The following is a 12,703-nucleotide window of genomic DNA, read 5'->3' as shown; positions in this document are numbered from 1 at the left end:
ACCCCAATAAATATAAATAACCCAATCTATAAGTGGGCTAAGGAACTGAATAGGCACTTCACAGAAGAAAAATACAAATGTTTAACAAATTATGAAAAAATGTTCAACATCTCTAGCAATTAGAGAAAGGCAAATCAAAACTACTCTGATTTCATCTCATTCCAGTCAGAATGGCAATTATCAAGAATATAAGCAACATAAGTGTTGGTGAGGATGTGGGGAAAAAGGTACACTCATACATTGCTGGTGGGACTGCAAATTGGTGCAACCAATCTGGAAAGCAGTATGGAGATTCCCCAGAAAACTTGAAATGGAACCATCATTTAACCCTGTTATCCCACACCTCAGTATATACCCAAAGGACTTAAAATCAGCATACTATAATGATGCAGCCACATCAACATTTATAGCAGTTCAATTCACAATAGCTAAGCTATTGAACTAATCTAGTGCCCCCAACATCTGAATGGATAAAGAAAATGTGGTATATATACTCAATGGAATATTACTCAGCTATAAAGAAAAATGAAATGATGGTATTTTCAGGTTAATGGTTGGAGCTGGAGAATATCATGCTAAGTGAAATAAGCCAGTCCTCAAAGCCCAACAGCCAAATGTTTCCTCTGATATGAGGATGCTGACCCATAATGGTGTGTATGTGTGTGGTGGGGGAGCTAGGGAAGAATGAAGGAACTTTGGACTGGGCAGAAGGGAGTGAATGGAGGGTATAGGGGTAGTGGAATGAGACCGGCATTATTATTCCATGTGCATGTGTGATTGTACGAATGGTATGACTCTGCATTGTGTATAGCCAGAGGAATGAGAAGGTGTGCTCCATTTGTGTACGATGTGTCAAAATGCATTGTGCTGTCATGTATAACTAATCAGAACAAATTAAAAAAATAAATTAAAAAAAGAGCAATTGAAGAATTCCTGCCATACTAAAAGTGGGAAAAGTCATGTTAAAGTAGCCCTATAATATTATTTTCATAGTTCAATTAAAGATGCTAATCTGTTTATTATCTATGATATTTTAGTTTAAAAAGCAATAAAAGGAAAGAATATGTAGAATTATATTATTTAAATAAATAAAATATTTCAAAACATATTTATACATGCATAGAAATATTCTCAAATCTATACATTGATATTTACAAGAAACATTTAAAATTCAGAATAGAAACATTTAAAATTCAGAATAAAAACATGAAGATATGAACCTTTTGAAAAATACATTGTTACTTTCAAAGGCATTTTTGTCTTATGAAAGGTATAAAAATGATGATAATAAACCTTAGCATTAAAAAATAGTTCATTAGTAACATAAAAATCAAGCAAATACTTATTTGTTCTTACTTCTTTCCCCACTGCCTTTTCCCAAAGTAGAATTGTTTCCAACATCCGTGGTATCTAGAAAGTGAAGATGGGGGTCAGAGAACTGTGGTTTATAAATAAAAGTTAAAAATATATGACAATTCAGTGTGTGGAAGACTAAAGATCATACTGATGTGATGGGCTTCATTTCTCTATCTTCATTCTAAGGGAATGGACTGGTAGGGAAGATGTAAGGCCTTCCTTTAGTTCCCTGACACTTGGAGAAAGCTCTTGATTACTCTGTGTGCCTGTTTAAGGAAACAGGGATCCATGAAACAGAGATAGCAAGGGTAATCCTCAAATTTTAAGTTTTTTATGAAGATTAGATGATCTCATTGGTGAGTTAATAGAAAATCACTATATAAATCAATAACATGTTGGAAGACAGCTATTGGAACTATATATTTTTAGTTTAAGAATAGTTATGTGAGGTCTTTTTCCTAACAGGTAACAGGGCCATTTGTCCTTTTAGGCTTTCCCAAGGCTGTGGAAAAGCTATTCTACCATCTCTCAGATCTACCAGAAGAAGCACATTGTTTCCTTGGTTCTATAGGTAAGGATGGAAGCCATATAAATCGGATGCTTCAGTATTGATAATAAACAGGACACTGCTGTTTTTTACCAACGTATTTGTTTTACACGAACCACATGTAACCAGCAGAGCTCATCCTGTTAAACACGTGTATCTAACGCTCTCTTGCCTTTCTGCAGTTCCCAAAGGGTCAGTCCATGCAGATATAGAGAACAGGATTCTGGCATGGCTGGACCTGTTCCTTGTCACTGTGTACTCAGTAAGTGCTACAGAAAATGGAAACTCTTATTCTGGATTCCTGCAGCCTGGGGCCCGGGGCCCACCTCCTGTCAGTGAGCTAGAGTCTTCCCAATGTTCTCCTTGAACTTGATCACCTTGTTCACCCTGGATCCCATGATTTCTGTCTCTTTTCCTCTTCATGTGGCCCCACCGCCATTTTTCTCTCACCTTTTACAGCTTCCTCTCCTGACACAGTCCTGCCCAGCAGCTGTGGTATTTCTGAGCCACCTCCACCCTGATGCCATTGAGCAGACTTGCCTATTGGGTGAGATGCTCGGCCACTTTCCACCGTTGCTTCTTGGCCTCTTGGCACACCTTTTGGGGAACACAGGACACAGGAGCACTTCTCATTTCCAGTCTCTTGTTGCCCTGTTCCTAAATCATGATTAGTAAAGTAATTTTCATCCATGTTCCTTCCCCTGCCCAAGTTTTCTTTTCCCCTAACACTGGTGACTTCTCCCTCCCACTCCTACATCAAAGGATGGCTTTACCTTTGAAACCTCTCTTTTGTTATTCCTTAGTGCATAAAGGTGTGCATATGTGTGTGTACATATATATGTATAATATATATATGTATAAAATACACCTCTCTTTTTTAGTTGATCCAAGAATTTCTTCTTGAATGAAGAGATTAATCACTAGTGTGTTTTAGAGATAGAAAACACTGAAGGAGGAGAGTCTGGTTTTAGGGCAAAAGATGATGGGTTCAGTTTTGGGAAACTTGGAGTTTGGAGCGTGAAGGTCTTGATGTCCAAGGGAAGACTGGAGTCTTCAGAACCTTGGACAGAAGACGTTCTCAAACTCAGGCGGGAAGACTGGGCTGGCTAGAGAAACCAGGGGGTGGGTGCAACGCCTGAGGCAAGTCTCCTTATTATTCTGGGCGAGTAATCAGGGCCACCTAGATCCCCGGGGACACCTTACCCTGAAGACTCACTGCTACTGTGAACCATGCCTTGGGTCAGGTTGCTTTTGTCTCATGTTCACCCTGGATCCCATGATTTCTGTCACTCTTCCTCTTCAGGCGGCCCCACCGCCATTTTTCTCTCACCTCTTACAGCTTCCTCTCCATCGTGCCCCATGGTCCCTGCTCTTCCTGAAGGAATCATCCTCTACCCATCTCATTCCACCTGCTTTTCTGGGCTCATGTCTCTGGATCTCGTTTTGTTATTGAAGTGACCCTTTTCCATATTCACTTCCCTTTTTGTTCTCTATTTGACTCTGGCTTTGGTTCTGGCCATCTTATCTTGATATTTTAGCATTTTTATCTAGATCTGTGAACTGTTTTTGCAATGTCAATCTTTGCCTATCTATATTTCCTTCTTCTGGGTTCATTTTCATCTCACAGACACTACTTTTATCCTCATCAAATGCCAGTCCTTTGACACTGACCTATCACCCAGCCTATTCCCTTGCCAGTTGCACATGAGATCGCTATGTTGCAGGGCTTTCAATCAATCACCAACTTTTATTTCCACATTTCTGGTTAGCTCCTGAGAGGTATCTTGCAAGTCATCCCTTTTCTCCCCCAAACTCCCCAATCTGGGATCCTTGGATCCACATCCACTTAGAAGACCTTGAAACTTATTCAGTCTCTTTCCATCTGGTCACCAAGATTCCCTTTTCCACTGTTTTCTCTTAACAGTTTTCATTCAGAGTCACCTCCCTTCATCCAAGAGCCAGCTCTTCTTTCTCTCTTGGTCCTCTCAGACCTGTGGAAAACACTGAGTCTGTGCACAAGTCTGCATGCGTATGTGCGCATGTGTGTGTGTGTGTGTGTGTGTGTGTGCGCACGTGCACATGTGTTTAGGAGGAAAAGAATGGCTCCCCCCCCTCCCTGTGTAGGCAGGTAAACAAAGATAATTGATGATATCATAATTGGCTTCTCCAATCACATATGTCCCTTCTGACTCTACCACTATTCATTTGAAGACCTGTGGATCCCCAAGACACTGAAGAGAAATAAGGAAATGATCGAGTACAAGTGTGACCAGCGAACGAACTTCAGTGTGGTCACAGGGAACCACGTCTAGCATTCAGACGAGCTGAGAAAAAAATACACCCACCCCATGACTGCACTTGAGGTCCAACAGAGCTGCAGCCTCTCTTCTGTCTGGCCACACCTCATTCTCCTCTTCCTTATTTCCTGCCCAAGGTCCTTCCTCTGTTCCTTCCTGTGAGCCTCTGTCTCTGATTTTGCTGGCCTCCCATGTTGCATTGTCTCTTCTCAGTGTTGCCCTGAATCTCTATTCCCCTTTATTTCTCTATTAATCCTTTCTAGATGGATCCTTCTAGTTGTTTTGTATTTAAAATATCAGGCTCTATTCCTGTCCTAATTGTCTATCTGTGATTTTCATTTCTTACTCTCCATAGATATGTATGTATCTCAACCTATGTATACACACATGTGAAAACGTGTATATGCTAATGTGTAAATGAGTATGTGCATATACAGCACACATAGTATACATATAGACCATAGACCATATATTATAAAATATAATATATACTTTACATATTATATTTTTATTTGTTGTTGTTGGTAAATGTTTTCTTTCTTTCATCAGCTACTGACACATTTCCCTGTGAATATTACGAGTTCCTTATACTAACTTTTCAGACTCTGATCATGTAACACAGGTCTTTTTTTTTCTGCCCATTACATACAGTAGTCACTCACTGTAAGACATCACGGTTCCTATTGTTACTTGAGTTTTTGACTCTTACACATTTTGTACATCTATTCTATTGTCCCAAATGGGGATAGCAAGGGTTTACCTGTCCAAGTCTTAAGGCTTTTGTGATGATAAAAACAGATCTTGTTTGTCAAAGTACATGGAAATAATACAATATAATCCAATTCTATGGTGAAGGACATCTGTCAAAAACTATACTAAACTTTGAGAGTGATTGATCTGAAGCTTTTATTTCTGACTATAATTACACAGCAGGACCAGTTGTCTTCTTAGGCTTCTACAGTTGCAAATGACAAATGACCAGTGTGGGGCTAGAAATCTAGAGACTTTGTGTGAGTAGGCATGACAGATACCATTGCTTTGCTATTTATTTCTCCTGCGACAGCAAAATATATTTACATACATTTAGTTGACAGGACTCATGCTGTTCAATGTGCGTTTGTAATGATTTCCTGCCTCCTTCCATTTTCTAAAGTATTGAAAAGAAGTTTCCAGGATAACTGGACGCAAGTCAGTCAAGTTGTTCAAAATAAAAGGCATCTGGACTCAGTGGCTTTTAGTGCAGAGTCCTGACATCCTGCAGGCCAAGGCGCGGCGTCTAATCTTCTTTACCTGATCCACTTCTCAGGGCTTCCCGAGGCTCCTCTCCATAACTCAGCTCTGAAGAGCTGTCACTGCTGTGCCCTACAGAAAGGAAGGAAGTTCCGAGTCAGTCCTCGCCTGTGCCTGAGCATCCCATCCAGTCTTTAAAAGGAGGACTGCAAAGGGAAGCTTGAGTAAGAGGAAGGGATATTCCTGCCACCAGGCCACCCTTTGGCTCCATCTGACCGCTGGACAAGGTTGCTCCAGGAACCATCCCCAAGGCTGGGGCTGGGGCCGGGGCCAGCTCTGCCAGGGAAAGCAGCCCCTTCTGTCCCCATCTCTAACACTTCTGACCCCTTCCCCTTATTGGCACAGATGTCAGCTTCCACCTGCGTTTCTTACTGGGGGCATTGGACACAACCTTTAAGAGACATCAGCACCTCCATCAGCTGGGCCCGTGACCCTGTGAGGCGGGTGAGCACTCCATCTGGGAACCACCTGATCTCAGTGAGTGAGGACTGACCTTGTGCTGGTGCCACTGCACACTCGAGGCCTCTGGGTTATACCGATTAGTCTGACTCACTAATTATAGTAATATCGTGTGAATCATCTAAAATCTCAAAAATTGTATTTTGATTTTAAAGGATATAAAAACCAAATGAGGCTTTTGTGGCAAGGAAAACTGTTTGTTATACCAAGAGTTTTTAATTGCTCTTACTTCTTTTCTGACTGTGTATCCTCCAAGTAGACATCCTCACAGAATCTAGAAAGGAAAGGAAAGCAAAACCAGTGACCAGTGTCTACTGAGACAGGATTTGGACTTCAAAGATGCTATAATGATTATTTCTGTCTCTCTAAAGAGGAGAGTTCCCTACCGAATGGGGAAGAGACATACATCTTTTAGCTCTAACTGCAAAATCAAAGAGTTTAGAAACTGATAATTTTTTCCCCATAGGTTTGCAGCTAAATAATTTATCAATGAATCTGGGCTCCCTGGACTGCCTAATCATGCTGTGGTGTGTGCTCAGAGTAAAATGCACCTGGGAACAGGGGCTCTGCATCGTGCCCTGGATGTCCTGGAGCCCAAGTGGCAGAACTTGCCCTTGGCATCAAGCTCACCTGTTGGTGTTGAGATCCGGAGTGCTGAGGGTATCTCCTCCTCACTGGATTCTGAAGAGCCATAGTCACGTCCTCTCGCTACAGAAAGGAGCAAATATCCCTTGGAGGTCTTAATGTATGCCAAGGGAACCAAGACAGAGGAATTCTATAGAGAGGACACTAGGAACAACTTGGAGAGCTCTGAAATTCCAGGGCAAGATTATTCCTCCCCTCAGACTTCCATGATCTGCCTTTCAAATTCATGTGACTCACCATCCCCTAGCCTGACGCTAAGAAAATTTCACCCTCACTGGGCATCTTGCTTTGCCTTGGCCCCTGTCTTCCTCCACTGCATTCTCTTTCTTCTTTTACTTGTCCTTTATGGATTTATTGTTGGCTTTATGTCTGCATCTGTATTGATCCTAGCTTTGCTTCTCTTTCAGGACAATCATGGAAGTCTGGTATTGAAGAAGGGGAATCTTCTATTTGGCTATTTCTCTGACAACCACCGAGAATAGGATCATGCCTCTTTCCCCCTCTAAAACTTTATAAGCTTGAGACAAATGACAATATTAATGAAAAGAAGAACACTTTTCTTACTATATCCTATAAAATAAAAAGGATGGGTGGAGAATAAGTATATTATTTCAACTCTTTACCAGTAATAGGTGTAATGATATGCAGTCAAAAAGACTCATTGTATAAACACATTTTTGCAATGTTTTCATTGTAGCAGTCAATTAAGTTTTTTTTTTCAGTGAAACAACAGTCTAAAATGCTTTCTTAACACCTTCGATTTCCCATTAGGACCAGATTGCAGAAAAAGATATCCTAGAAGCTACAGAATCAGGGCATATGAAGAATGCTCAGAATAAAATTAATCAGGAAAACAGCTGTGGACTCTGCCATTCTGTATTCCTGGAGTTGCCATCTAATTTTACCTGGAGCAGCCTGGTGCCATGAGCAAGTGGCTTCTTGGGCCTCTTCTTCATCTCTCAAGTCAAACTGGACATGGTTTTTGATCACTGCACAAAAGAACAGAATTCTTTAGGAGCCTCTGTTGTGACCAAGGAATCAACTCAGTAGAAAATTCCCTAATAAGAAAACTTAGAAAAACCTTAGGAAAAAAGGTAAGGCCACAGTGATCTGCTTTTCTGATTACCTGCCATGTAGGTTAGTGACTCGCCATATTTATCCCCGGTGACACAAACACTTCCCTGGCAAGGGGCATCTTTGCATGGCTTGGCTTTTCTTCCTACACCTCTCCCTTTTACTTTTCCCCTCTGCTGGCCATTCCATGTTTCCATCTTCTCTGCCTGATCTCCGTGGAGGGAGGCCTTGAATATCTTACGTTGAGGATGACAAGGCTCCTTGTCCCCCACGCCCCATTTACAAGATCAAGAAATAATACTCTCTTGGGTGTGAGTCCTAGACATATCTGGGAACTACTCTTTGGAGCAGTTTGTCCACACCAGGATAAGAGTCAGAGATGTACAGTCTGCTGAAGCAAATTCACATTTTTCTTTAGAAGCTATTGGGAGCAATTGGAAAGAACATATGATTTAAAATATTGTTCTTTTGTGACCTCAAGACCAGGAAAAATTTTAATTTGCCCTTTTTCCAGTATGGTTTCCCTAAAGAGGCATGTTTCCAAAATACTCTGGATCTAGAAAATTTAAAAGGAAAACAAATTACCAATTTGTGCGCTACAGAGGTTTTTGTTTGTTTGTTTGTTTTTTTGTACTGAGGATTGAACCCAGGATACTGAGCTACATCCCCAGCTCTTTTTAAAATTTTTATTTTGAGATAGGGCCTCACTAAGTTGTAGAGGCTGGCTTCAAACTCCAGTTGGAACTACAGGTGTGCACTACTATACTTGGCCACTACAGATTTTTACATCTTAAAACTCATACCGCAGGTATGACTGAGATAATACAACATCTCGATAATCATATTAATCTTGCATTTTATAAGGACATAATTCCAGATCCAGGATCCTAGTCTTGTCTCTCCTTTAATTCCCCATGAGACTCTGGAGAAGAACTTAGCACATTTCTAGGATTGTGTTGTCTCTTCTGAGAAACAAAGATGACAGTGCCTATCCTGCTTACCCTTTAAAGTTGTTGTAGAGGAAAAAAAATAAGTATATTATTTGCAAAGTTCTCTTGAAAAATCACTACAAATGCCATGGCTTGCTGCAGAATTTTGTCAAAAACAACACTTTGGGTTTCATAATAAATTATCTCAAGTCTTTATTTCTGCTAACATTAGATAGTTGAATGAACTGTATTTTGTTTGTGGTCAGATGACAATATAAACTTTTAATAAAGGAATATTTAATGGCAGCATAAACTTCTAATAAAGGAATATTTAGCTTTCTGTTCTGTATAGAAATCACTGGATAAGTCTAAAACTTTGTGTTCATAGTAATTAGTTTCTAAACAAAATCGTTACTTTGCTAGCCTATTTCTACTATATAATCAATGCATAAATTTATATTGATAAATAGAATCCATCTATTCACAATTTCAATCATCAAAAATAAATACATGATGATTTCTGGGTCCACACATTCCCCCAAAGGGTCAAATCAATGCAGACTTGGGAGTCTCAGGATAAACTGGAGCCATCATATAGAATAGGTTCAGAATAAAGGACATCAGAGAACAGTAGCTCCAATTCCTGCAGCCCAGCCTGCTGTCCCAGCCCACTGTCCCAGCCTGCTGTCCCAGCCCACTGTCCCAGCCTGCTGTCCCAGCCCACTGTCCCAGCCTTCCTTACCAGGATGGCTCCTCTGTGCTGAGTTGGAGATTGCTGCAGGCTCTTCTGTGTCGCTGGCGTCGTCCTCACTGCTGATGACTGCACAAAGGACCAAAATCCCTTCAGAGTCTCAGGGAGCCCAGCAGGAGCCCACACAGCCAGGCGCCCCACAACAAGAGCACGAGGAAGACCTGGGAACTAGGGTAACGTGGGGCTCTCTGCATGTGTGTGGCTTGGGGGCTATTCCAGGGCTAACCCAAATGACAAAACTGACACATGAGGCAGCTTTTCCCAGCCCACCGACCCTCTGACCTCCACCTCTGCTCCACCTCTTCCCTTTCCTCTGGGCTCTGGCCACCACCCCAGCTTCTGCCTCTGTTTCTGGCAATGGCTCCTCTTTGTAACTCTTTGTCTTGATCTGTTCTTTCTCCATCTCCTCTTGAGAATATCCTGGTTCCCCATTTTCCCCCTTTTCTTTAATTCCTACTGCTTTCCTTTTCCTCTTTCTTCAGGAAGCGAGAGCCTCTCCTCTCGGCACTGCCCACAGCTCCATGTCTCTGCTGCCTCCCCAGGTATTGCCTGGGCAGTGCCCGGCTCCCCAGACTAGCTGCCCATTTGAAGTCCCTCCAACATGGCAGACACTGACAACAAAGAACACTCTGAACTTGATCAAGATTTGGATGATGTTGAAGAAGTAGAAGAAACTGGAGAAGAAACAAAAATCAAAGTGCATCAGCTGACTTGGTTCAGATGATACAAAATCCTCAGATTCAAGAAAGACTCGAGGGTCAGGTAGAAACGCCAACAGGGTACATTGAAAGGTGGCCTAGGGTGGTTAAGAGAGGAGTGAATCCTCTCAGACCCTCAAGTTAAATGTGCACAGATGGAAGCCAAATTCCATGAGGAAGTTCATGATCTTGAAGGGAAGATGCTGTTCTCTGTCAGCCTCTATTTGCTAAGTGATTTGAGATCATTAATGGAATTTATGAACCTCCAGAAGAAGAATGGGAATGGAAACCAGATGAAGAAGAGGAAATTTCAGAGGAGCTGAAAGAAAAGGCCAACATAGACGACGAGAAAAAAAGATGAAGAAAAAGAAGACCCTAAAGGAATTCCTGAATTTTGTTTCACTGTTTTTTTTAAGAATGCTGACTTGCTCAGTGACCTGGTTCAGGCAGCTGATGAACCTATTCTGAAACACTTGAAAGACATTAAAGTGAAGTTCTCAGAAGCCGGCCAGCCTATGAGCTTTATCTTAGAATTTCACTTTGAACTCAATGAATATTTCACAAGTGTTCACAAAGACATCTAGGATGAGGCCAGAGTCAGACAATTCTGATCCCTTTTTTTTGATGGTCCAGAAGTTATGGGTCGTACAGGGTTCTGGATAGATGGGAATAAAAAGGACAGAATGTCACTCTGAAAACTATTAAGAAGCAGAAACATAAGGACATGGGACAGTTCGTAGTGTGACTAAAATAGTGATTCTTTCTTTACTTTTTTTGTCCCTCCTGAAGTTCCTGACAGTGGAGAGCTGGATGATGATGTCGAAGCTATTCTTGCTGCAGACTTTGAAACTGGTCACTTTTTATGTGAGCGTATAATCCCAAGATCAGTGTTCTGCTTCACTGGAGAAGCTATTGAAGAAGGAGGAGGAGGAGGAGGAGGAGGAGGAGGAGGAGAAGGTGAAGAAGCAGATGAGAGTTATCAGTTCTCTGTTGAAGTCAAGAGCTACAGTAAGCTTTTTCAACGTTGGCTGCAGTAAATCTTTTTGATAAAAGCTGTCTGGATGGTTGGGAAATTTTTCTTAATAGAAGTGTTCAAATTAAATTGTATTATTACTAAACTCTCTAATCATGGAAATCTGTTGACCCATAGAGTAAATTGTATTAAATTTTCCCTACATTATGAGCCAATTTTTCCTACTGTGAACCTACTTCATGGATGCATTTTGAAATTTAATATAGGGAAGGGAAGAGGAAGGAAATGAAGAAAATGATCCAAACTATGACTTGAAGGATCAAAATCCAGCAGAATTCAAGCAACAATGAGGCAGGACGTACGTGGCCTTGAGGATTTTGTATTTTCTTGGTAGACTCAGTATTTTTTTTAAAAGAGAGGAATTGATATTTTCAAGACAGATTTGTTCTCCTTAGCATTTTAACTATAGCTTTTCTGCCATATCTGTTGAATGCACAAATTCTCTCATGCATGTTCATTCATTGCTGCAGTTTGATTCTTCTGGAACATTTACATCATGTAGTTATTGGAATACAACTATAAAAATTAACAACTGTTAAATTAAACTAATGTTTTTTAATACCTTTATTTTACTTATTTATTTATGTAGTATTGAGGATCGAACCCAGTGTCTCACACATGTTAGGAGAGTGCTCTACCACTGAGCCATGACCCCAGCCCCCAAACTAAATGTTTTTTGTTTGCTAATTTTTTTTTGAAGAACAAAAGTAGTTTTCAATTGGTAGTAGAGTGAGTTTAAGTCTGCTTGCATAGTTGTGCTTTTCATTTATTTGTTATAGAAATGCAGTGATTTTTTTTTACTAACATAACTCATCATTTGAGGGGAAAAAAACTCCGTAACTAACATGGTTAAGAATTTGCAGTCAGACCAAACCCGATAAATATTAGTATTAATGGGATATAGTCAATTATAAGGAAGTCTAACTCATAATATGGTTATTGTTTATCACAGTGAGGTGAATAAAACAATTTTCAGAAGGTTATTAACCTGAGAGAAGTGTACTTGTAAACTTAACCTCCATTAACTAAGTATCTTTTCTTTGTGGTAGGGTCTACCTTCTGCTTTCCCAAAATGGATGAATTTATAACATTCGATGAGCCTATTTCAAGTTTTTGTTGTTTGTTTCCTTGTTTTTATTTTTGCAGTTTAAAATAAAAATGTCAAATGCAATTTTAGTTCTCAAAAAGAAAAGAAAAGAAAAAGAAAAAGAAACAATTCCTCTGACATCAGTTCTCATTATTACCACCATTTCTGCCAGTATTTTCCCAGACCCTAAGGACCTCTGTTAAGCTAACTCGCTTCAGCTTACCCAGCGCTGGCCTGCTCCAGAGGCTACCTGGACTGCCTGGTGGGCCTTCATGACATGCGGAGCCCTTTACCTGGGAACCTGTTCACAGATCCTTTCAGTCAGCCTTACCTATTACTTCGGATGGCTGGTAATGGTTGGTCCTGGTTTGAGATCCTTGCTTCATTTGCGTGGGAAAAAATGGCTTTTCCTTCTTTATATCCACCAGATGCACAGAACAGGAAGTCATGTGGATTCCATGGCTGGAGAGCTCTGCTCCTGGGCCAAATTGTAATGAATAAAGAATTTTCCTTCTCCTCCCCCATTGACAAGCATGC

General features: G+C 40.7%; 1 protein-coding gene and 1 pseudogene across 21 annotated transcripts in view; one reads left to right on the top strand and one right to left on the bottom strand.

Moving 5' to 3' along the window:
* Positions 1-12,703, bottom strand: part of LOC124089757 (nuclear body protein SP140-like protein) — a 98,383-nt gene that overhangs the window by 33,298 nt on the left and 52,382 nt on the right. For 14 of the 21 annotated variants that reach the window (XR_009226316.1, XM_058577526.1, XM_046439987.2 and 11 more), the window contains 8 exons: positions 12,498-12,644; positions 9,340-9,417; positions 7,500-7,583; positions 6,580-6,657; positions 6,179-6,223; positions 5,491-5,562; positions 2,354-2,560; positions 1,357-1,410 (listed from right to left, as the gene is read on the bottom strand). Coding sequence is in view for 20 of the 21 variants with exons in the window: in XM_058577526.1 (XP_058433509.1) it covers positions 1,357-1,410; positions 2,354-2,560; positions 5,491-5,562; positions 6,179-6,223; positions 6,580-6,657; positions 7,500-7,583; positions 9,340-9,417; positions 12,498-12,644 (765 nt within the window). In the remaining variant the exon portion in view is untranslated. The remainder of the gene's footprint in view (positions 1-1,356; positions 1,411-2,353; positions 2,561-5,490; positions 5,563-6,178; positions 6,224-6,579; positions 6,658-7,499; positions 7,584-9,339; positions 9,418-12,497; positions 12,645-12,703) is intronic. The other 7 variants (XM_058577536.1, XM_058577540.1, XM_058577539.1 and 4 more) reach the window with 5 other exon arrangements.
* On the top strand, positions 9,950-11,083 carry LOC124089760 (nucleosome assembly protein 1-like 1; annotated as a pseudogene).

The sequence above is a fragment of the Marmota monax genome, unplaced genomic scaffold (assembly GCF_021218885.2).
Source record: "Marmota monax isolate L192 unplaced genomic scaffold, Marmota_monax_Labrador192_F-V1.1 WCK01_AAM20220418_F8-fsc00041, whole genome shotgun sequence".
Classification (NCBI taxonomy): Eukaryota; Metazoa; Chordata; class Mammalia; order Rodentia; family Sciuridae; genus Marmota; species Marmota monax.
Note: the sequence above shows the minus strand (reverse complement) of the source record. Positions and strands in the feature narration are given on the sequence as shown.